The sequence below is a fragment of the Oryza sativa genome, chromosome 8, assembly GCF_034140825.1.
Source record: "Oryza sativa Japonica Group chromosome 8, ASM3414082v1".
NCBI lineage: Eukaryota > Viridiplantae > Streptophyta > Magnoliopsida > Poales > Poaceae > Oryza > Oryza sativa.
The window spans coordinates 3,479,024-3,501,148 of record NC_089042.1 but is presented as its reverse complement, the minus strand read 5'-3'; the positions used below and the strand labels follow the sequence as shown (position 1 = coordinate 3,501,148).

Genomic DNA, 22,125 nt, shown 5'->3' with positions numbered 1-22,125 from the left:
ATGAACCGTGCGAGGCCATTTAAAGCCATGGATTATCCACATCAATCATCTGAGAAATGGAAGATAAAATGTCAAAGATCAAGAAGATGAGATCTTTCCGATGATCGAATGACCTTGACGTTGGTAACCCTCCAAGTGAAGAAACAATATGGTGTGAAGGTACTCCTATTGGTATAACTTCGTCTTTCAAATTTGAGTTTAGGAGGCCGTACTATTAAGAGGGATACCATATGCATATAATTGGTTGAATACTAGTGCTCAAAATGCTTCATCTTTGTGTGAGTTTGAAAAACCTAAGCCAAAATTTCAATCCCGAGTTGTTTCACTTGTCACAACACTTACATCGGGTTTCTATGCAAGTTTTTCAACATCTCTTGAAGGTTTTGAACCATGTTTTATATTGGGTTTGATAGCCCACGAAACTAGTTTTCCATAGAGTCCAAGATCTTCGAAATCGGAGTTCGGAGTAAAAAGTTATTGCATTTTTACTTGAGCAACATCAGACTATCTGATTTGAAATCAGACTATCCGATGTATTGGATTATCTGATTTTTCACAGAACTTCACTCTGTCTTGATTTGAAAAATCCTATCGAGTCAGTTTTTCTAAGTATCGGAGTATCCGATATCGGATCAGATAGTCCGATGACACAGAGACTCCGAAATTTCATAAAACTTGAGTCTCTGTTTGAGGACGAAGTTTTTGCTTCTAAAATATCAGATACTCCGATTTAACATCAGATAGTCCGATGTCTCGGAAAGTCCAAAATTTCATGGAACTTCGTTCTCTGTTTCTCGTTGCCTTGGAGGTTTAAAATATCGGACTATCCGATCTTGTATCGAACTATCCGACGTGGGCTGAAAGATTCCCCTCCAACGGTCACATTTTGGGGGATCTATATAAACCCCCCACCAACCCTTTTCTAGGGTTGCCTAAACTCATTTCATTCAAATCTTGTTTTGGGTTGAGCTTTGTGCTAAATGCTTTGGATCTTTGAGCTCTCTCCCTCTCTATCTCAAATCCCCCTTGTTCTTTGTGACTTGGATCTTTGTGTGTGGATTTGGAGTTTGGGAGTCTAGTGTGTGTTTCTTTTGATCTTGAGCACTAGGATTTGTCCAAGAGTTGTGTGGTGTGTATTACTCTTGGAGGTTGAGGACTCCTAGACGGCTAGGTGTCGTTCTTGGGCCACCGATCTACGTGTGGTTGGCCAAGAGAAGTTTGTGTAGGCCGGATCTCGCCTCCACAAGGAAAGAGATACCCTTAGTGGAAGGAGGAGTGCATTTGTGCAACCTCACGTGGATAGGGTTGAAAAAGACCCGGCTCTTTGCGAGCCCCTCAACGGAGACTAGAATCCCCTTAAGGATTTGAACTCCGGGAAATACATCGGCGCATAAACCTCGGTGATATCCTCACTCTCTTTACCTTCTTGTTCCATTTCTTCTGCTATGCTAATATTGTTGTTGGTCGAGCTCACCTCTTTGCTTGTGGATTGAATCTAGATCTCTTAGGTTGTTCTCTTGTTTGTATTGTTGTTGTACAGGTCAGATAGTATGATCTCAGTTCAGACTATCTGATCACATAGGACTATCCGACCTGATATCAGACAATCCGACCCTGTTTTGTTTTAGCTTCCACATGTATTTTTAAAACCGCCTATTCACCCCCCCTCTAGGCGACATCAAGGTCCTTTCATAGTAGATCAATCATAGAAGACACGAGATTTAACGTGAAAAACCCTCCCAAAACAGGAGAGAAAAAACCACGGGCGCCAGCCAGCAAAATATCTTCACTATATCTGAGGTGAGGTTACATCGCCGCACGGCGGCTTATAAGAGGTATATATATGGTGGAATCCTAAAAGGGATGATGATCCGCTACGCTCCGGCCCAAGCCTACCGGCGACGGGCCTCCGCTCCACTACGGTAGAAGCTGGCCTTTATTAAGTGCAAATGAATTTGGATCACAACTCAACAACGTGCCGCCAACTACTCTCTCCTCCGACTGGTGGCACTGTGCCGCTGCCCTCCATGCCCGCACCGGAGATAAGGCGCTGTCAAGCTACACCCTCCATGTCCTTCTCAAACACTAATGAATAATGATAATCCACTAAATTTAGGCATTTTTACTACTCGATGAGGTGCGTAGATCGCCCAGATGATGTGCTTGCCAATTCTTTCTACGCCAATTCCTACAAGCGTAGAAACCCAGCAAGATATTATATTCTTGCATACTATACGAGTAAAAAAGAAATTGAGTACCTGATTTGTTTGTGATGGCTGTAGATATTCTTTCAGGGTAATGGATTAGGGCCCCTTTAAATCGCAGAAATAGAAAAACGGAGGAATAGGAAAAATGTAAGATTCTGGCAGGAATACAAGTACAAAACAGATGATTGCAAAACATAGGAAAAACACAGGAATGGCCGTTTGATTGGACCGCAGTAAAAACACAGGAATTAGAGGAGAGATGAAGACTCATAGGAAAGTTTCCATGAGGTAGAACCTCATGCTAGATTTCCTCCAAAACTTGCATGGCATTAGGCATTCTATAGGAATTTCATAGGATTCTATAGGATTTATTCTTTTGTTTCAAAGGGCTATATAGGAAAAATTCATGTAGAAATAAAATCCTTTAGAATTTTTATGAATTTTCTTTGAATTAAAGGGGGCCTTAATATGTTCTGGTCAGGTTTGGATATCGGTCATCAGCTAGATATAGAAAATTAGTACTATCCAAATGATTATCAATCGGTATGAACAGTAGGGGAAAAACACATTTTAATACTGCAAGGCACGTCTGCATACACCACACAGAATTGATTTAATTATTTACCAGCCAATTAGCAAATAAAAGTCTCAGGCCATGGCAGGTATAATAGCATGCTGTAAACCAGCTGTAAACATATTTTAAGTAGATAAATAAGGAGAGAGAAGGACAGCGGGCTAAAGATTTGTAACCATCTGTAGCACGGACTCCAAGGCGCAGTGTGTATGATAGGTGGGACCAGGATTAATAGTGTCCTTCTAAAGTCATGCAACGCACGACCAAATGGCTAGTAGAGATTGGGAAAATTAGAACCAAGCACATTCCATCACTCGTCATTCAATAAATATATTGCCATGACAAACTGCTCGAATCAAATCAAAATATTTTCTTCACCTCAAACTAGTGCAAAAGTGAACAAAAACACACAAACCAACCAATGTGAAAAACAAATTTTCACAATATACTTCACGTGCACAAAGAAAAAACAACATAAAAGCGCACGAATAACATAAAGTTCTTCGTGTATCCCAAAATTAAAAACACACGAGTGCATGCAACAACAAAAAAACATTATAATTCGAACTGATTAACCTCTCAAGAGTACTCAAGACAAAAAAAAATTCAACCGTTCTTGTCTAGTCTTGCATAGAAAATAAAGAAAATAAAATAAAACATCTAGAAAAAAATCAACCGTTCTGGTCTAGTCTTGCATAGGATTAGCTATATTTATGGCGCCATATGATTCAGTAGAAAATAGGCGGCATGTATTTACATTAATGTAAGTTCTTAAATTACATATGTAATTTTATTTTAATGTATTTACAATGTAAGTCTTAAATTTACATATGTAAATCGTATGTAATTATAGTACAAGTACAATGTAATTAGTATGAATAATTTATCCACCAATAATATAGTTTAATCTCCAAGTGAAAGCAAATACTAGCACCAAATCTCGAAGATAATCGACTGCAAAAACTAGCAAAAACATAGATGCTCTAAGATCTGACTATAAAATTAACAAATTTGCGGCGACACAAATATAGCAATTCCGAAAACATCTTGATTATAACTTGTAGCACGTCGTGAGGAGGCATTTGAAGGCCAAGAGCGAGGCCGCGACGGTGGCGGCGATGCCGATCAACGCGCAGGAGCAGCAGCACAAGTCGGCGTCCATCGGGCTGTTGCTGCGGCGGCGCTCCGGTGGTTCTTTCTGACGATCATCCGCCGCCTCCGCCGCCGGCGTGCGGCCGCCGACGCGACGGTCGCTTGATGGTTGTTCAAGATCCTCCGCCATGACTTGATCAAAGAGCGTATGCGTGTGCTAATCGGCGTCGTTTATATATAGAGATGTTGGTGCTAATTATTCCATGTTATGAGGATGGAATATTTGATTGTGTTTGTAAACGGACATGATCACCGGAATCAGATTTCTAGCCTTTGATTTGATGGAGAATATCTGCTGATTAATCAGAATGGAAGGAAAGAGTACGAGAGATATATGATGGATGATGATATGGTCGTATAGATTTTCCTTTACTCCTCTGTTCCTTTCCATTCCAAGCTTTGATTTGAGCATTTTGAGGCAAGTTACCAAAACTGGGCACATGAAAACTGCTCAAGATTAATTGCCCCAGAAAAAAAATTCATAATAGTACAGCTTTGTGATATGCCAAGTATATAAATATATGAAGTTATAGAAAGTAATAGTGGGCAAATTTAGTCTCTGGAACCACCAGAGTCAGCGTAGAAGTAGCGCAATCGGTTCTCTATCAGGTTACATATATGATATTAATCCCTCTACTTCTTTATAAGGCGTATCAAAATGTCAAATAATCTTACTTTATTGAATTTGACCAACAATTACTCCAATTTTAAACACATTTAATGCATAAAAAATATAACAATTGAATTATATTTCAATGCATTGTCATATAGTATTATATTAGCCTTCTGGATACAAACAAAATAATTTATGAGAAATCAATGGTCAAAGATTTATTAATTTTTAACTTATTGACTTTATAATATACCCTATTATAAAAATAAAAGAGGAGCCGAAGGGAGTACCGATCGAGTACATAGCAGGTTTTATGCACAAAAGGAGATTTTTCTCTGTTAACAAAAACTGAAATTTAATTATTGCAAGATGGAAAGGCGCATAACTACAAAATGTTCAACAACTCTAATAGTGCAAGTTTTTTAAAATTTAAAATAGAAAATTCGAGCAAAATTTAGTTTAACTTTGCCAAATACTGTCGTACCGCCGGTTATGATCTCGCAGTTCATCGGAAAAGTAAATCACTAGTTACTATAATCATCAGAGTTGCACATTACACATAAATACCTTGGTAATGCTATCTGGCTAGCATTATTATAAAAGGCACATAGAAAAGGGCACTATAAGTATCGGAACAAATAAAATCGACACCTATAGTGCTTTTTGGATCCACACAAGCATCCCCAGGGCGCCAAAGAGATCTACACAAGCACCCCCGGGTGCCAAAGAAAAAACCTGGTACCTTTCAATTGAAATTGAAATAGATGTTGGATTTTAAATAGAATCAGCACCTCTATTTCCTAAGGTGCTATTGTCGTACCGCCGGTTATGATCTCGCAGTTCATTGGAAAAGTAAACATGATCACTAGTTAGTGTAATAATCAGAGTTGCGCTTTACACGTAAATGTTTTGGTGATGCCATCTGGCTAGCATTACTATAAAAAGGTACATAGAAAAGGGCACAATAGATATCAGAACTAACATCGACACATATAGTACCTTTTCGGTCCACACAAGCACCCCCGGGGCGTCAAAGAGGTCCACACAAGCACCCCAGTGGGGCGCCAAAGAAAAAACCTGGTATCTTTCAATTGTAATTGAAATAGATGTTGGATTTTAAATGGAATAATCCCTCTATTTCCTAAGGTGCTGGTTCCATATAAATCCGGTACCTTTTGCTTACATCCAAAAGTAAGGTGACAAAATATTAAGTACCAATCATCATGTTACTAATTTTAAAGATTATACAAAGTTTTTTTAACACCTCAAAACTAAGTACCTATCATGGATGCACGTATCCAGTTAGTTCTAATTACAAAATACATTTGAAAATACCTTTACGGTGATATCTAATGTTAATATTAATTATCCATCAGTATTATCATCGGTAAGAGTGATATAGAAATTGAGAAAATTAGATCCAAACACATTCCATCACTCGTCATTTAATAAATACATTGCCGTGAGCCCGTGATTAACTGCTCGAATCGATTAAAAATATACATCAACATAATTTCTTCACCTCAAACTACTGCAAAAGTGAACAAAAAACACAAAGAAAAGCATTGTGAAAAACAAAATTTCACAATATAATTCACGTGCACAAAGAAAACAATATGAAAGCGCACGATCCAGATTAAGTTCATGTCTCGCAAAATTAAAAACACGAGTGCACGCAACAACAACAAGAAGAAAACATTATAGTACGAACTGATCATATTAACCTCTCAAGAGTACTCAAGACAAAAAAAAATCAACCGTTCTTGTCTAGTCTTACAGAGAAAAGAAAGAAAAAAAAAACATCGTGATTACAAATTTATAATTATAAATTTATAACTTGTAGCACGTCGTGCGGAAGCATTTGTAGGCCAAGACGAAGACCAAGACGACGGCGGCGATGCCGATCAACGTGAAGAAGCAGGCGCACACGTCGGCGCAAATCGGCCTCTTGCTGCGGCGGCGCTCCCATGGTTCTTTCTGACGATCACCCGCCGCCGCCGCCGCCGCCGCCGGCATGCGGCCGCCGCCGCGACGGTCGCTTGATGGTTGTTCAAGATCCTCCGCCATATATGACATGAAATTAAAGAGCGTGTGTGTGCTAATCGGCGTCGTTTGTATATATAGAGAGAAGAGATGTTGGTGTGTTAATTATTCCATGTTATGAGGATGGAATGTTTAATTGTGTTTGTAAACGGACATGATCAGCGGAATCGGATTTCTAGCCTTTGATTTGATGGAGAATATATGTTGATTAATCAGAATTGGAAGGAAAGAGTACGAGAGATATATGATGGATGATGATATGGACGTATAGATTTTCCTTTAATCCTCTGTTCCTTTCCATTTCAAGCTTTGATTTGAGCATTTTGAGGCAAGTTATGAAAACTGGGCATATGAAAACTGCTCAAGATTAATTGCCCCCCAAAAAGAAAAAAGAAAAAGTTTTTCATAATAGTAAAGCTTTGTGAATTATGAAGTTATAGAAAGTAATAGTGGGCAAATTTAGTCTCTAGAACCAAAGTCAGCGTAGCAGTAACGCAAATCGGTTCTCTATCAGATTCCATATATGATATCAATCCCTCTATATCTTTTTTATAAGGCGTATTAAAACGTCAAAAAGTCTTACTTTATTGTGTTTGACCAAGAATTACTCCAATTTTGAAAACATTTAATGCATAAAAAATATAACAACTGAATTAATTGTGTTTCAATGCACTTTCATACAGTATTATATTAGGCCGGTTAATACAAACAATATAATTTATGAGACAATATAATTTACGAGAAATCAATGGTCAAAGATTACTAAATTTTTAACTTATTGACTTTATAATATACCTTGTTATAAAAAGAAAAGAGGAACCGATGGGAGTACATAGCAGGTTTTATGCACAACAGGAGATGTCTCTGTTAACAAAAACTGAAATTTAATTATTGCAAGATGGAAGGGCGCATAAACTACAAAATGTTCAACAGAACTCTAACTGTGCAAGTTTTTTTTTTTTAACTGGACAGGCTCTCCACATCCTAAACAACTGAACAACATTGGTTCAAAGACATCAAGCAGGTATACATTATGCGGGAACCGATCGATGCTATTGTACAGTTGGGTGTAAATTAGAGCCGCTACCGACTGATACCAACCGAGTTTCAGAGGATTGCGCATCGGTTTCTTTGTTCTGCGGGAGATATTGTCGCCTGTTGGAACCTGTTTGGATCAAAGGTGTCCACCCCATACTGCCAGAATACATTGGAACTGAGTTATAAGGAAGAATGGGCATTCAATATTAAGAATCACTGATAACGATTGATGAACAGAGTATACCTTTTCTCTCATTCTTTGGCTCCACGCATCGTTTCGGATTGGACGGTAGTCAAGGTTGGGCACCCTAGGGTCAGCAACAGGTTGCTTGTTCACCAACGGCTGCCGGGTTGAAGACCTTGGGGCAATGTACTCGTCATCACTGTCATAGTCTGCTTGATTGCCTGACTGCACTATGAGAGCTACAGTGAACAGCACTGCCTGCAAATGAGAGTTTTAGTTGCACTGCCTAGTGAAATCTTTTATCCACACTGGTAATAAATATTAGGCCCCAATCGTTTGGCCAAATGTGGATAATGTGCCATCCAACGTATTAGCAAAATAATAATAATTTGTGGATAAAACTTTTATATATGTGTTCTTAGCGACTTAAATGCAAATGCTGAAAAATAAACTTCAATGAAAAAGCTTCAAAATCAACTTCAAAATTAACTTCTAAAATTTAAATTTTGGCAGCGGCTGATGCTGAATGGAGGAAACGATGGGAGCTATATTCCAGTTCTATGGCACACAAAAGATGAGACAAAGCATGAAGAGAACACAAAATAGATCATGTGCAGCTTACCAGAAGTGCCAATTGTTTTCCAGTATGTTCCAGTCAGGTCTATTCCAGTATTATAACATTTAAAATGTTTCAATATGCACTACCGGGTCTGCTTGTGTTAATACACTCTACTCTGACAGACTGTCAAGGCATCTTCATAACCAGTACACCTTGTTTGACGACATCATTTTTATATTCAAGGTTGAAAATACTGAAACAAACTGTGACTGGTCATGCAAATTAGAAAACCGTGCAATGTCAACTCGCGCACAGTGCACTTTGTATAATTGTATTGGACACTGGACACGGGGCAGAGAAGAGGAAGTAAAACATCATAAATAGACTTGTTAAGGACAGGGCAGACAGGATTGTTTAGGCAGTTCAGCACATGCACGTTGAAACCGTTTTTGTATTAGCTCATTGAAACTGTTATAGTTAAACCAATCTCAAACGTTGCATATTGTACAATTCTTTATCTGCAGCTAAAATCATGTTTGGATTCTGAATGCTTGAATGTGTTGACATGAAAAGCACACTGAATTCATATTAAATAACAATTAGTCCCCAAGACATAGTATGGTTGCATTAATATCCAAGGCGTTTACTATTGTCCACTTTTACCTCAAATAGTACAGCTCCAAGTGCAACCCACTTTGCGATTCTCCAATTCTCCTTCAAAAAGCTGTACATCATGTCAAAGTTACCAGTTTTATCAACTGGAATTACCTGCATAATAACAAGGCATTAAATGTGAATATGAATAGAACAAATAATGCTCAACAAATGAATATGACAGATTAGGTGTACTCACATCTTTCCAGCTATGGTTGAAGAAAATGAAACCTCCTGCAGCAAGCTCTACCAGTATGAACAGAATAATGAGGAACGAATACTTTTCTGAATGTCAAGGAAACCATCCCATGCAAGTACAAGTAAGTAAGATAGATATGTTACTGATAACAATCGAAATCAATCACCATCAATAAAAGCATCAGAAATTGCATGCAAAACCTTTCATAAATAACTAACCATACTAATGAAACTAAACTAAATCAAGTCAGCTAAAATACTCCTAAATTTGATTGATTTTCGATCAGGAATTAATGTTGGATGTGTATAAATGTTTCCTGATTCTTATGGCTGATTCCTTGCTCCACAGTGAGTATAAAAGTATTTAGTGATTGATACTAAAAGTAGCATGCATCAGTGGGAAACAACAACTGCAGATATCGCGTTCATAAACATGCATATTAAATTTGGATACAAAGGATAAGCAGCACCCGCCCCTCGATGCTCCAGCACAACCAAAGATGGATGTAATGAAGAGTATTACACCAACACCAATAAACGCGTAAATAAACCTGCAACAAACAAAAAAGATGTAAAGAAAAATATATGCACAGGATTCACAAGCCAGGCTTCCTAAACCACGGGAGTTTGCATGTATGGCACTTCAAGCAGAACTTTAACATACAGCAGAAAAGGTAGCACACTAGTCATATGCTGCAAAGTGAGGATTCATTACTCCTTGCTAATCACATAAAGCCTCTGAGGTTACTGTGGGCACCATAATAAAGCATCTAGATTGGCAGCTCTTAAATGGGATTACCACCCTCTTCCCCTCTCACCAAACATCGTTCCACAAGGTTGAAAAAGAAAAAAAAAACACAGAACCAACTCACAAATTTGATCTCTCAAATTATTCTCAAACAGAGCAAAGGAGATATGTATTTCAGGTACATTATTCCATTCTGCAGATTATTATTTCAGTGCTAACTAAGCAATTAAGTCATTCTTCAGTGCCACCTGACATGCATGTTTCTACAATTGATATGTTTCTACAATTAGCTTCGTACGGCATGTGAATTGATGCTAAGAATCTAATAATTTCTCCCCTTTTAATAGAGGCGCCGTATCTCCTCAAATTGCCATAATCACACCAAAAATCAAAGCTCTATCAAGACAAATTAGATCAAGAAATGACGCACCATGCAGCGGAGAGCCTCTCCGCCGTCCCATCGGGCAAGGACGACACGTCGAGGAGGAGCAGCAGCGGCCTCCCGAGCCGCACCATCTCGCCGCCTCCGCCGCCGCCGGGAGCCACCGCCGGCGCAGGCGGCAGCGGCGGCGGCGAAGGCAGCAGCTGGAGCCACGCCACGAGGAGGTAGGCGCCGTACCCCATCATGGCCAGCCCGACCACCATCACCACCAAGTTGAGCAGCTTCAGGACCCACTCGAAGAACCCCCTGCACGCCATCCCCTTCTTCTTCCTCCCCTCAAATCCCGATGGCGAAGCGCATCAATTGCAAGAAAAGAAGAAGAAAAAAAAAAGATTGGGGATTTGGTGGAAAGGTGGCGGCTTTGATCGATCCGAGTGGTTCTTGGTCGAGGGCGAATCGGGGGAGGAATTAGAGTTATTGGGTGGATTGGGGATTGTGGTTCTTGGCGATCGGGAGGTGGGGTGGGGTGTCGTGCGGTTCTTCTTCTCCTCCTCTCGTAAACTGGGAGCTCCAAACTATGGTATGGCCTTGGCCTCTCTAACGTGTTCTTTTCACCTGTAAAGCTAAATGTAAAACGCAAAGCATGAGGCAGCCGTTGAAGAAAAATATTTAGCAGTTTCCTTCTGATTTAATGCAACTCAACACCGCCTAATTATGATCGTTTAGGTCATCTCCTCCTTATTAATCGTTATTTTCTCTGTTAAAGGATACTCCCACCGTTTTTTAATAGACGACGTCGTTGACTTTTTCTCATATGTTTTACCATTCATCTTATTTAAAAATTTTATGCAAATGTATAAGATATAAATCACACTTAAAGTATTATGAGTGATAAAATAACTCATAACAAAATAAATTATAATTACGTAAATTATTTTAATAAGACGAATGGTCAAACATGTGAGAAAAAGTCAACGACGTTATCTATTAAAAAACGGAGGTAGTATGTTTTTTTTAAAAAACTTATCACTCTGACCCAAAATATGTTAACGTAATACCTTGGGATGTAAGATACTCCCTCCTTCCCTAAATGTTTGACGCCGTTGACTTTTTTAAACATGTTTGACCATTCATCTTATTTCCAAAACTTTTATAAATTTGTAAAACTATATGTATACATAAAAGTATATTTAACAATAAATCAAATGATAGGAAAAGAATTAATAATTACTTAAATTTTTTGAATAAGACGAACGGCCAAACATTTTTAAAAAAGTCAACGGCGTCAAACATTTTGGGATGGAGAGAGTAAGAGTATATCCAGATTCGTATAATGCTAAATGTGATATATTCCGTACTAAATTAATTTATTTTAAGATAAAAAGAGCAGTATAGTTGACCAGTTAGGTTAAACTATTTATAAATTTATTTTTTACATATACAGTATTTAGTTTTCTATTATAATCAATATATATAATCCACAACATTAATCTGCTCGACAAGCCTCCACAGTAAACCAGCCGATTTTGCCGCCTAATTTTGATTGTTTAGATGCAAAGTTGCAAACCAGTCGATTTGTTTACAGTTTCTCTAAAAAAAATGAACTTGATGATGTGATTGCACTAAAAATAGTTTTTTTTTTTTGAGAACACACTAAAAATAGTTGACACGTTCCATTTATCGGTGGCATGTGGCGTGGCAAATCTGACGCGCTGGTTTGGTTTCTAGTGGTTTTGAAGCATCCATGGATAGGGCATCTGTCACAAAAAATGAACAGTCTCTAGTTTCTTATCCTCTTTGGATGGATGCACTCGTCATCATCAAAAGGTTAAACGAAATTCCCTGACCTGTTCTTCATCTCGTCGGTTTGGAACTTTCTGATCGATTTGGAATTGGGCGGCTCTAGAAAAATCCCAGCTAGAACAGCTAAGCTGTTGAGTCAGATGTCCAAACAGTTGTTTAGTGAGAGGTGTTAAGAGGAAATTGTTTGTTTTTAGCCGTCAAAAGTAACTGGAGAGGTAGCACTTGAGTCCAAACTGTAAAGCAATTTTCAGACATGACACTTCAAAAAGATTTGGGACTGTAGATGAGTTGGCTAAACATGCTTAAAGTTGCAGAAAACCAACAGCAGAATTGACAGGGGTATATAAGGGGGTTGGGCATGAAAGCAACAAAGGAAGAGAACAGTGTGTATCGTATTAGCCCTATCAAAAGATGAGCAGAAACAGTCACGTAATGTTAACACATGTTGGATGGAGGCTTGAGTGACACTACAACCAAACAAGGGGCTACAATTTCTTTTACAATCTGGCAATCTGTTTGTTTTCGTGTGTCCCAGTATCTTCATGTATCAAGGATTTTTTTCCTGACCTTTCTCAAAACAATAAAAGTACACCATCTGTTCTATAATTCAGTTGTCTCCTTCATTTGGCATCACCCCGGAGCAAATGGCTTTTCGTTTCTCGTTTCATCATGGTAAATCTCTGTCTAAAACCTGAAATATATTTTGAAGTAATGTTGCAGTAAGTTAAATATGCACAGTATATGCTCATGGCGTTAATATAAAACAGTGGTAGCAGGACCATATTTTCTCGTTTCAGAAGAAAAATGACAGCACAAAGCTTTTTAGATACATGGCAGTACTGATCACAACTAGTTTGACATTACAAAAATAAGAGAAAAACAGTTACTCTGAGTTGTGCAATCAGACTTTACCAGTTTGCATTGTACATTATAAGCCCCTAATAAAACTATTTATTATGCGATACAACAATAGATCCATCATGAAGAAAACAAGAAACATGAAATTTGCATCTGTCATGTGGGGACGCCACTACCAGCGGAGGAACAAGATGGACATGGTGCAGGCGCATGCGCAGCAAGCCACATGAATCAAGGAGTGCGAATTTGGAAAGAATCATGCAAGGAAAGTATTAATTAGGAGAGAATAAAGGTCATTTCCTTGTATTAGAGGCCAAGTGCCAAATATAAACTATGTAATCAGCTATCTTTGGGGATAAGAAATATGAACCCAATTTCCTAATCTCCCTCTCTCTCCAAATCCTTCCCCCTTTCACCATTGGTCGATCAGGGAAGAACCCTGACGCCATTGCCGACCCAGGCTACAAGCTACGTAGCCGCGGTCCTGCTACCCTTGGCGCCGACGCGCTTGACAACCAGTGTGTAAAGCGTATCATAAACATCCTATATTTCTCCTAGTCCTTACTCTACATGATCCAGATTCCAGATTACACAGTTTCTACATTCTAGTACGCACAATTGCAGTCAACAGTTACGATTAAATTCAGGCAAACTTTCTCCAAGAAATTTCAGTTAAATGCCTTACTCGTTTTGGGCTTAAAGGTATTCAATCTAACTATGACATAAACAATTGCTCACAATCTATATAAGGTAGAAGATTGTCAGAATTAAACAACACAAGTGTTGGAAAAAGAGACAGAACAAGGTCATCTGATAGGGTATTGCCAAGCAATTAATCAGAATATGAACAATTAGACAAAATTGTTTCATCCTAATATACAAAAGTGTTTACGTATTTTATAATAACACCAGTATTAGTTATTCTTCAATAATTCATCTGAATAACCAACCATAACAGTACCTCCCTTCAATTATAAAACATCCCTCCAAGGGAAAACTGAAGATTTGCCACCATGTACCATGTTCAATGTTTATGCATTTTAGGACTAGACAGACATTAATCCATTATCCAGCTTGATCAGAGGCATCAAGCAGTAAAACACAGCACTTCATTATTTTGTGTTTCAAAATAATAAAGTGCCAGAGCATTAAGCGCAGCAATTTCTTCCTTTCTCATATGAAAGCGGCAAGTTTGATCTCTGAGCATGTTTAGGACATAGTAGAAAAAATAATAAAAAAGAAAGAAAAGAAAATTCTATGCACAGATCAAATAGAAAGTAACCCTGGATAATATTGAAACACAACATCATCTCATGGTCATTTGCAACAAGCAGTTAAGCACACAGGCTGAGGCTATGCAAGAGACTTTGGAATGCACTCGGCATGAGGATACCTTTTGGACTGTCATACTATAAACGATTTAATGATTGTCTCAGTTATAAAAAGGATAATATGGCCAACTAAAATAGAACAGCCAAACAGTTGGTGTGTACAACTGATTAGTCGATCACAAGAGTTGATGGCACTCTGAATCCATGAGTCATGGCAGTTTGTCAAGCGCCATTGCTAGACAGACTGACTAATTGCCCATACAAGGGACTTTGCACAGCACTGAACAACACAAGCCATATAAACCAAATTGCGAGTTAATGAGCTTACGGATTGAATAGTTTCTAAACATGTTACTACATCGATATCGTTCCTATCACTAGGATCCACCATTCAAAGGATCCATATGCCAATGTGACTAAATCAGGAGGTTTTCTAGCTTCTGAAAATGACGAGAAACTGTTACCATTACTGCATCAAATTGCTTAAGGCAGAAAGGATTGTACCAACCTTACTCTCAAAGAAGAATTGCAGGCAACTAGGTAGCATTTGCAGCTATGGAGCTGCCTCCGATGCTGCCTTGCTGCTCCGGAAATCGCGCTTGAGCTCGGTGACCCTCTTCATGCAAGCTGCCTTCGTCTTCCCGGGCACCGCCACCGCCACCTTCTCCCACCTCATCGCCGTGTCCTTGGGGAACTCCTTGAGCGCGTTGAGCAATGCCCGGTCATCGCCGGCGCTCCAAGACCCATCACCACTCTCCCCTCCTCCTCCTCCGGCATTGCCACTTCCTGCGTCGGTCGCCTCGGACCTCGGGTCGAGCGGCTTGCGCTTGCGGAGGAACTGGTCGAACGAGGCCCCCGCGGCAGCAGCGCCGCCGCCGGACTTCGCCGCGCGGATTACGCTCTCCGGCGTGCGGCGGCCGCCGAACGCCGCGGCAATCTTCTCCCACCGCTGCGGCTCACCCGCCGGGTGCTTCACCATCTGGCGGCGGAGGATGTCCATCTCTTGGTCGGTCCACTCGCCGGCGTCCTCCACCGCCTCGCCGCCATCCGACACGGCCGTCGCCGCAGCCGCAGCCGCAGCCGCCGCGTGTCGCGGCGGCGGAGGCGCGATCGGATCTGAGGGCTTCGGGGGCGGAGGCGTCGGGTTCGAGCTCGAGCTCTGGCGCCGACCGCGGCGGGAGGTGGGGGCGGGATCCGAGACGGGTTCCTCGACGGGCTCCTGCTCGGGGAGGGGATCCCCGCGGCCGACGGAGACGTCGCCGCCGGTGGCGGAGGAGGGCGCGAAGGGGGCGAGGAGGAGGGAGGACGCGACCCAGACGACGACGGATGCGAGGACCTGGTAGTCCGGGAGGAGGTAGTACGCCGCGGCGAGGAGCGCCACGGCCGCGGCGGCGCAGGCGGCGGTGTGGGGGAGGGAGCGGGTCGGTTGGGACGACGAGGCGGTGGTGGCACCGTTGGAGTTAGCGTTGCTGCGGGAGTGGATGACTCGCGCGCGTGGCTGGTAGTCCCAGTCGTCGTCGATGAACTCCATCGCCGGCGGCGAGGGAGCTCGCCGGAGAGAACTCGCCGGAGATGCAAGAGGAGTGGAGATGCGTGGAGTAGCCGCCTCTGGTAGTGGTAGGTGCTCTCCTTATAAAATGGGCCCGCATATTGATTACATGGGCCGGAATTTCAAAAAAGCCCAATTACAATTCGGGCCTTTGTCTGATTTTGGGCTGGAAGTTTCACAAATAGGCCCAAGATGGATTGCGAGTTGTGGGCTGGTCTGAGAAGAAAAGGCCCACGAGAAGGCTTCTTGTACATGAGCCATTCGCTGGGTAGCTGCTGGTGTAGTTGATCCGAAGTTGGGAGTGGAGATGCGAGCGGCAGCAGGAGGCCGCGGCTTCCTCCTCCACCCGCGGCCGCCATGGCGAGCTCCCGCGACTCCTCCTTGTCCTCCTCCTCCAGCCACCGCCACCGCGCTCGCGAGGCGGCTTCACCACCGACGCCTACCTGAAGGTTGGTCCTCCTTAGACGCCTCTGGTACTGTAGTCTTCGCCGTCCCCGCGGTTCGCCCGCAGGGTGTTCGACGAAATGCCCGCCTCCGGTTTAGGGCTGTTTTGGTTGCATGAGTCGCGCGCATCGGCACATGCTGCATCTCTGGCTCTGCGGATCCCCTTAGGTGCGTTGCGGAAGACCTTGTGCTGAGCACGTTCTTGTTCATGGGAGACTGTGTGTGATTTCCGGTTACATGCTTTCCGCCAAACCAATCGGACCTTTTTTTATTAGCTACTGTGAGCATGAGACGGCGAGGATGTTTGAATTCTTGTGTAGCTCTCGTTCCTGCTCTTCCCTGGGCACTGACTGCCTTATGGGGCGCTGGGGTGTTCAATGAAATGCCCCGGGCAAGCTGGAGCTCTCAGTCTGAATATGCTTGCAAGCGCCAAAACCTTTGTGTCGCTGCAATTATATTTTTCTTCCCCACATTATCTATTCTTGTTGAGGGAAACTATGGCGGGCTTACGCTAACCTGAACTTTTATTGATCACGAAAATGGGTTAACACAAGCAATTGAGCATCGAATTAAGGAGGGCAGGGAGAGGGAAACACAGTATGTCTTCTGAAATAGCATTATGAACCTTCTCTATTCATTCACGTAAATCAGGTATTTTGTCCACCCTGGAACGAGGTGTTTCTACACTGCATTTGCGTTGTTGGGTTCACTGTGCAACATGTGGTGTTACGTTACATGACATATCACAGGCAGAACCTGTGAATGGAGCAAAGGTATGTTACTTTGAGAAACCTTCACTCAGCATGTTGATTCATCTCTATTTTTAAATCTGAGTTTCGGTGTATCCTCCTTTGCTCAAATGCGATGAGTACTTCTATATGACTAATTCTGATTGCTCCTGCTTTGTTTATTTAAAATACTACTATACTAGTGTGCATTATTTATTCATTTCAAGTTCTCAAATATAATGTTTCATGTTCTTAATTGGCAAGAATCCCCATTTATCTGTTAGCTTTTGAAATGGTGTTTATCTGCTGCTAAAACTGAATGTCTGCTCAAGTTTTTTTTTTTTTTTACCCAAACCTCTTGGGCATGCCCTAGAACTTGCGTCCAGGTTAGAGATGCTCTTTCCCCATGATTTCGATGCTTTGTTTATAAAATATAACAGAAATTGTGCTGTTTATTTAGTACAATTTGTGGGACATAACCTGTTCATTTTCACATGTTGTATGTGTGTGTTCGTGCGTGTGTGAGTTTGTCCTTATGTCCTCTGCATAGTGGCTATACCTATATGATACAAGTACATCACATTTAGGATGCTAAGTAATAATTTGTGACTATTTGAGTTCTTTTGTAAGTAGATCTATCTACAAGAACTGTTGTCCTGGAAGGTAACCAGTTCTAAAGGACGAGTTTATTAGTAGCATAATATGTGAACTTCAGCAAATGCAACAAGTGATGTTCTGGTAGGATGTAATTAATTCATCACACCACAAGCTGAGATGTGGTTGGTACATGTCTATAAGTTAACACTATACACAAGTTCACATAAGAATAATTTCCTCTGTTAGACATGTTAGTTCCATCAGCAATTCAGTATATTTACATATTTAATAGGATACACCATTCCATTTACTTTATATTTTGCTAATTACATTTGTTTTCAGTCCGACCTTGTTCAAAAGCATGAGAAGGTAGGTGCATTTCAGAGAATACCAATGGTGATGCCTGCAACTGATATACTTATGTCAGCACAAAGAAAATCAAGAAATGTACCACCTACAAAGGGTATTATTCCACTGACCATCTATTGCTCTTTTTTTTTCCCTCTGAATCACCCATCACATTTCACATGGCATTCAGTGTCACCAAGCTTGTTTTGCAATCCATATGTTCTGTAGGTATAGCAAATATTGCTAAACGTGAAAGGAACAAAGGGGCAAAACAACTTGATGCCTTAATGAAAGTAAGCCCTCTACTCTGTTAACCTGCCAATCAAAGTAATTCATCTGGGTTATTGACAGCAGTTTTCTTTCTCAGGAAATTTCAGTACCTCTGAGAACATATACAGAAAACTTCCCTAAGAGGAGGGATCTTCACCCCTATGAGAGATCTCTCATTGAGTTGACTTTTGGGGAGGGATATTACGAGAAGGTATGGCTCTAAAATGACTTGCCACTCTCGATCAGTGCAAGAATCATCAGAGTATTATCTATTTACTTATTCAACTAAAGTCTATTTTTCATGGAAATTTTGCATTGTTTGTTGAGTTATTATAATCTTTAGTAGTGCCTTGACAGGTAATAGCACGAGTGGATGCTCTCAGGAAAAAGATTAATTCTGTCGGGAAGCAACATGCTTCTGTCTGTGCTAAGGTTAGAGTAGATGTTGATTTTTTTTAATGCTACTACGATTTTTATACATGAAAATAATTTACCCTTGCCTTAAGTACTGTTGAGTTCTCGAATCAAGCATTTAATAGATAATTAATATCTCAAAGCAACTATTAACATGAATTTATGAAAATACAACTATTAGCATCTCAAAGCAAGAATTTTAGCATACTGAATTCTCTGTAGACCTTAAACATGCAAAGATATTGGACAGTTGCATTCTGATAGGATAGGATAGGAGTATGTAGTAACAAAGGATGAAGGTTTGTTGATACTCACTCAACACCAACATACTCATTAAGCCATTTTATAAGGAATGAGAGCAATGTACAGCAATGTGCACGGTTTTTTTAGTATTCTAAGTATTTTGACCTAGTTGAACCCCAAGCCTTGTATTGACTGGCACATGATTTAGGCCTGTTTGGAACAGATTATTCATCAGATTATCGTTGTGGATTATCTAATTGATTATAGGGATTTTTTTTAGAAATAAACTTAACAAATAGCTCAGAACAGGTGGTCTAAGCAATGCAGTACAAGAAAGTTTTTTTGAGGAAACATATTTTTAGAGGTGTAGAGCAATCTGTGGAAATAATCCAGTGAAGTAGCTGAGAAAAATATTGTTTGATCCTGCTGATGCTGGTCATAGTCAAAATTCCATAGGACCCGTTTTTGTCAAAACAAAAAAAGGGCATGTCCTATATCAAACAGACTTCTCTTACATTAGACCAATAATGACCAATCAAATGTTTTTTTTTTAAGTTGTAAGGACTAAGGAAGTTGTGTATATATTCAGTCTTCTTCATGATATCTGAGTATGATGCATGACTGGGCATTGACATGAACTGCCACAGACAAGCCCTTTAACTACCTTGAAACATTCTTTCTTCTATCGAAATAGCATATAATTTGATCCAGGTTGTATGTCTGACCTTGACAGTCATTAACGAAGCGTGAAGCAGAGGAGCGACTCAGTGAGGTTAGTTCATGTTCGAGCAGACATAAACGAATGGCCTCTGATTCATACCTTGTGTTTTATAGTGCTCTTGTTGAAAGTTTCTAGTTTTCATGTTTTACTAATTTGATGCTTTACAAATTTGTCTGTATTATTAATTCTCTAGGGGCGGAAGAAACTTGAGGAAGCTTTCGAGCATGGGAAGTGGGTAATTGATGATTTAGTAAACATTGCAAAGGTAGGTTTTGATAGCTTAATTTACTATAAATTTGGTGTGAAACTTCCAAGAGAATGGTTATTATGTCTCATACTCTACTTTTGTTTACAGTTATTCATGCTTCTAAGATTGCTATTGCATTTATGGCATGCTTAAGCACTTCTGATTGATTGATGATCTATGGCAGACTTTGCGTTCTATGCCAGTTGTTGATCCACATATACCTACACTTTGTCTTGTTGGATCACCCAATGTGGGGAAGTCATCATTAGTTCGCATATTATCGTCTGGAAAACCTGAGGTAAGTATATCCCTGTATAATGCTTAGTTGGAGTGCTGTTTGGTGGTAGGGAGTAGGGACAGCTTCATGAATTATATATTGCTAGTTTGCAATTGTATGAAGGTTGTAGCCATCACTTTTGAACTATTACATGGCTTATAGTTCTCGAATATAAGTTGTCAGAACTCATGCCTCACTGATTATTGCTCCTATTTCTTAAAATTCCACTCCCTCATTGGCGAAACAATAAATAAAGCAACTAAGCCCAAGTCTTGTTTTTTCATCACGATAAGACTACTCTAAGGAAAATATATAATATTTGTTTGTGAATGATGACTTCTCTATGTTTAACAACAGATGATTAATAGCATATTGTCAAAAAATTTAATTTACTTTAGCTCATGCTTTTAGGTATGTCTTTATTTGTTCTCTATTCTCAATATAATTGATATCTCTATGGTTTTATTCTACTCTGTTTTCTATTTTCTGTCTAATTTTCGATGCCTTATACCATTCAGCTACTTTCAGGTCTGCAGCTACCCTTTCACAACAAGAGGTATTCTAATGGGACACATTGTATCCAATCATGAACGTTTTCAGGTACAAAGATCTGCATCTCCAATTTGCATATATACCTGAAAAAAATAAAATTGCCAAAGCTTCTTTCCTCTTTTCCATCTATATGTTACTGACCAAGAAAATTATTTTGCAGGTTACTGATACCCCAGGACTTCTTACAAGAGATGATGGTGAGTTAGTTTTCCTGGCCTTGTAGTTATTTACTGGAGTTGGACCAACTCTGTATAGCGTTTGTAGCATTGTTCTTACAATCTTAGTGAAAGAGATTCCTTACTTCCTTCTCACCCTGTGCTTGTTTGAAGAAAGATACACTTCTCACAACAAATTGATGTCTAGATTAAGATACTTTTTTTTTTCAATACTTGATCAGTGTATAAGCCTTTGTAGACTCAACTTACTGCTTTTAAAATATAACCTATGATTTTATACTCAGTAGGGTGGGGTCTTGTACATTTTTCACTGTATTCTTAACAAGTTTTTGCTGTGCTACTAATGAGTGATGCTATATGATTCCATACATTTTATTTAGCATTTGTTGTAATCTATTTTTTATCTGTGGCAAACAGATGAAAGGAATAACATTGAGAAATTGACCCTTGCTGTCCTTTCTCATCTACCAATTGCTGTCCTGTATGTTCATGATTTATCTGAGGACTGCGGGACCTCAGTGGCCGATCAGGTAAACTGTTTATTTACTTCATAGATTTTGTTGTCTTCTGCTCATTCTAGCCCCTTGACAAGATCAAAGAGACTGGACAGGGCAAATGACAAGTTTTGTGTTCTGACTTGAAAACATATTTTCCCTCTCTTTTTGCAGTACATCACATACAAGCATATAAAGGAAAGATTCGGTGATCGCTTGTGGCTTGATGTTATATCCAAATCTGATCTTTTGGACAAGAAAACATCCTCAGAATTTGATGATGCTGATGATGAAGTAGGGAGATACAGAAGATTCGGGCCAGAATGTGCCATCCGAGTATCTGTGCAGGGCCAAGTTGGAGTAAAAGAGGTAAGCAATCAGCCAATCCTCATGACATTGTCACTCAACTCAGAACCATCAATTCAATAGTACAACCAAGAACTTGATCTAGACTAACGTATGAATTTCTCACCCCTCAGCTAAAAGAGAAGGTGCATCAGCTACTAACCTCTCAGATGTCTCGGATCAAAGCTGGCACAATCTATCAGGAAACCCAGAGAACGGATGATAATGCTCCCGGGCAAACTTAGATTATGGAAAGGTTATGTACACATTTATGTAAACCTTTTAACTCGTGCTGACAGTCGGTGCATCTAATGTAGTAGTACCTGGAATTTTGTACGGAAGGAGAAAATTTTGGGCCTGTTCACTTTGATGAAAA

At 40.1% G+C, this 22,125-nt stretch overlaps 3 protein-coding genes and 1 long non-coding RNA gene across 4 annotated transcripts; 2 read left to right on the top strand and 2 right to left on the bottom strand.

Annotated features, from left to right (window-relative positions):
* Window positions 1-7,456: 7,456 nt before the first annotated feature.
* On the bottom strand, window positions 7,457-10,951 carry LOC4344712 (tobamovirus multiplication protein 2A). Its single transcript, XM_015795432.3, has 6 exons — window positions 10,401-10,951; window positions 9,677-9,773; window positions 9,224-9,304; window positions 9,034-9,138; window positions 7,872-8,069; window positions 7,457-7,783 (listed from the first exon to the last, which is right to left on the bottom strand). Exons 1-6 carry the CDS (start codon window positions 10,667-10,669, stop codon window positions 7,697-7,699), a joined length of 837 nt encoding a protein of 278 aa, XP_015650918.1. The 5' UTR covers window positions 10,670-10,951; the 3' UTR covers window positions 7,457-7,696.
* Window positions 10,054-10,526, top strand: LOC136351390 (uncharacterized). Its single transcript, XR_010734457.1, has 2 exons — window positions 10,054-10,148; window positions 10,318-10,526. It is a non-coding gene; the product is annotated as an uncharacterized lncRNA (long non-coding RNA).
* A 1,577-nt stretch (window positions 10,952-12,528) lies between the features above and the next one.
* On the bottom strand, window positions 12,529-15,948 carry LOC4344711 (transcription factor MAMYB). The gene is made up of 2 exons (XM_015794840.3): window positions 14,853-15,948; window positions 12,529-12,846 (listed from the first exon to the last, which is right to left on the bottom strand). Exon 1 carries the CDS (start codon window positions 15,873-15,875, stop codon window positions 14,898-14,900), a length of 978 nt encoding a protein of 325 aa, XP_015650326.1. The 5' UTR covers window positions 15,876-15,948; the 3' UTR covers window positions 12,529-12,846; window positions 14,853-14,897.
* A 222-nt stretch (window positions 15,949-16,170) lies between these two features.
* Window positions 16,171-22,113, top strand: LOC4344710 (nucleolar GTP-binding protein 1). The gene is made up of 14 exons (XM_015794839.3): window positions 16,171-16,342; window positions 16,989-17,110; window positions 18,005-18,125; window positions 18,239-18,303; window positions 18,378-18,491; window positions 18,638-18,712; window positions 19,671-19,709; window positions 19,852-19,923; window positions 20,090-20,203; window positions 20,711-20,782; window positions 20,895-20,931; window positions 21,328-21,440; window positions 21,579-21,773; window positions 21,884-22,113. The coding sequence occupies exons 1-14, from the start codon at window positions 16,201-16,203 to the stop codon at window positions 21,992-21,994; spliced, it is 1,392 nt and encodes a 463-aa protein (XP_015650325.1). The 5' UTR covers window positions 16,171-16,200; the 3' UTR covers window positions 21,995-22,113.
* The last annotated feature ends 12 nt before the right edge of the window (window positions 22,114-22,125 follow it).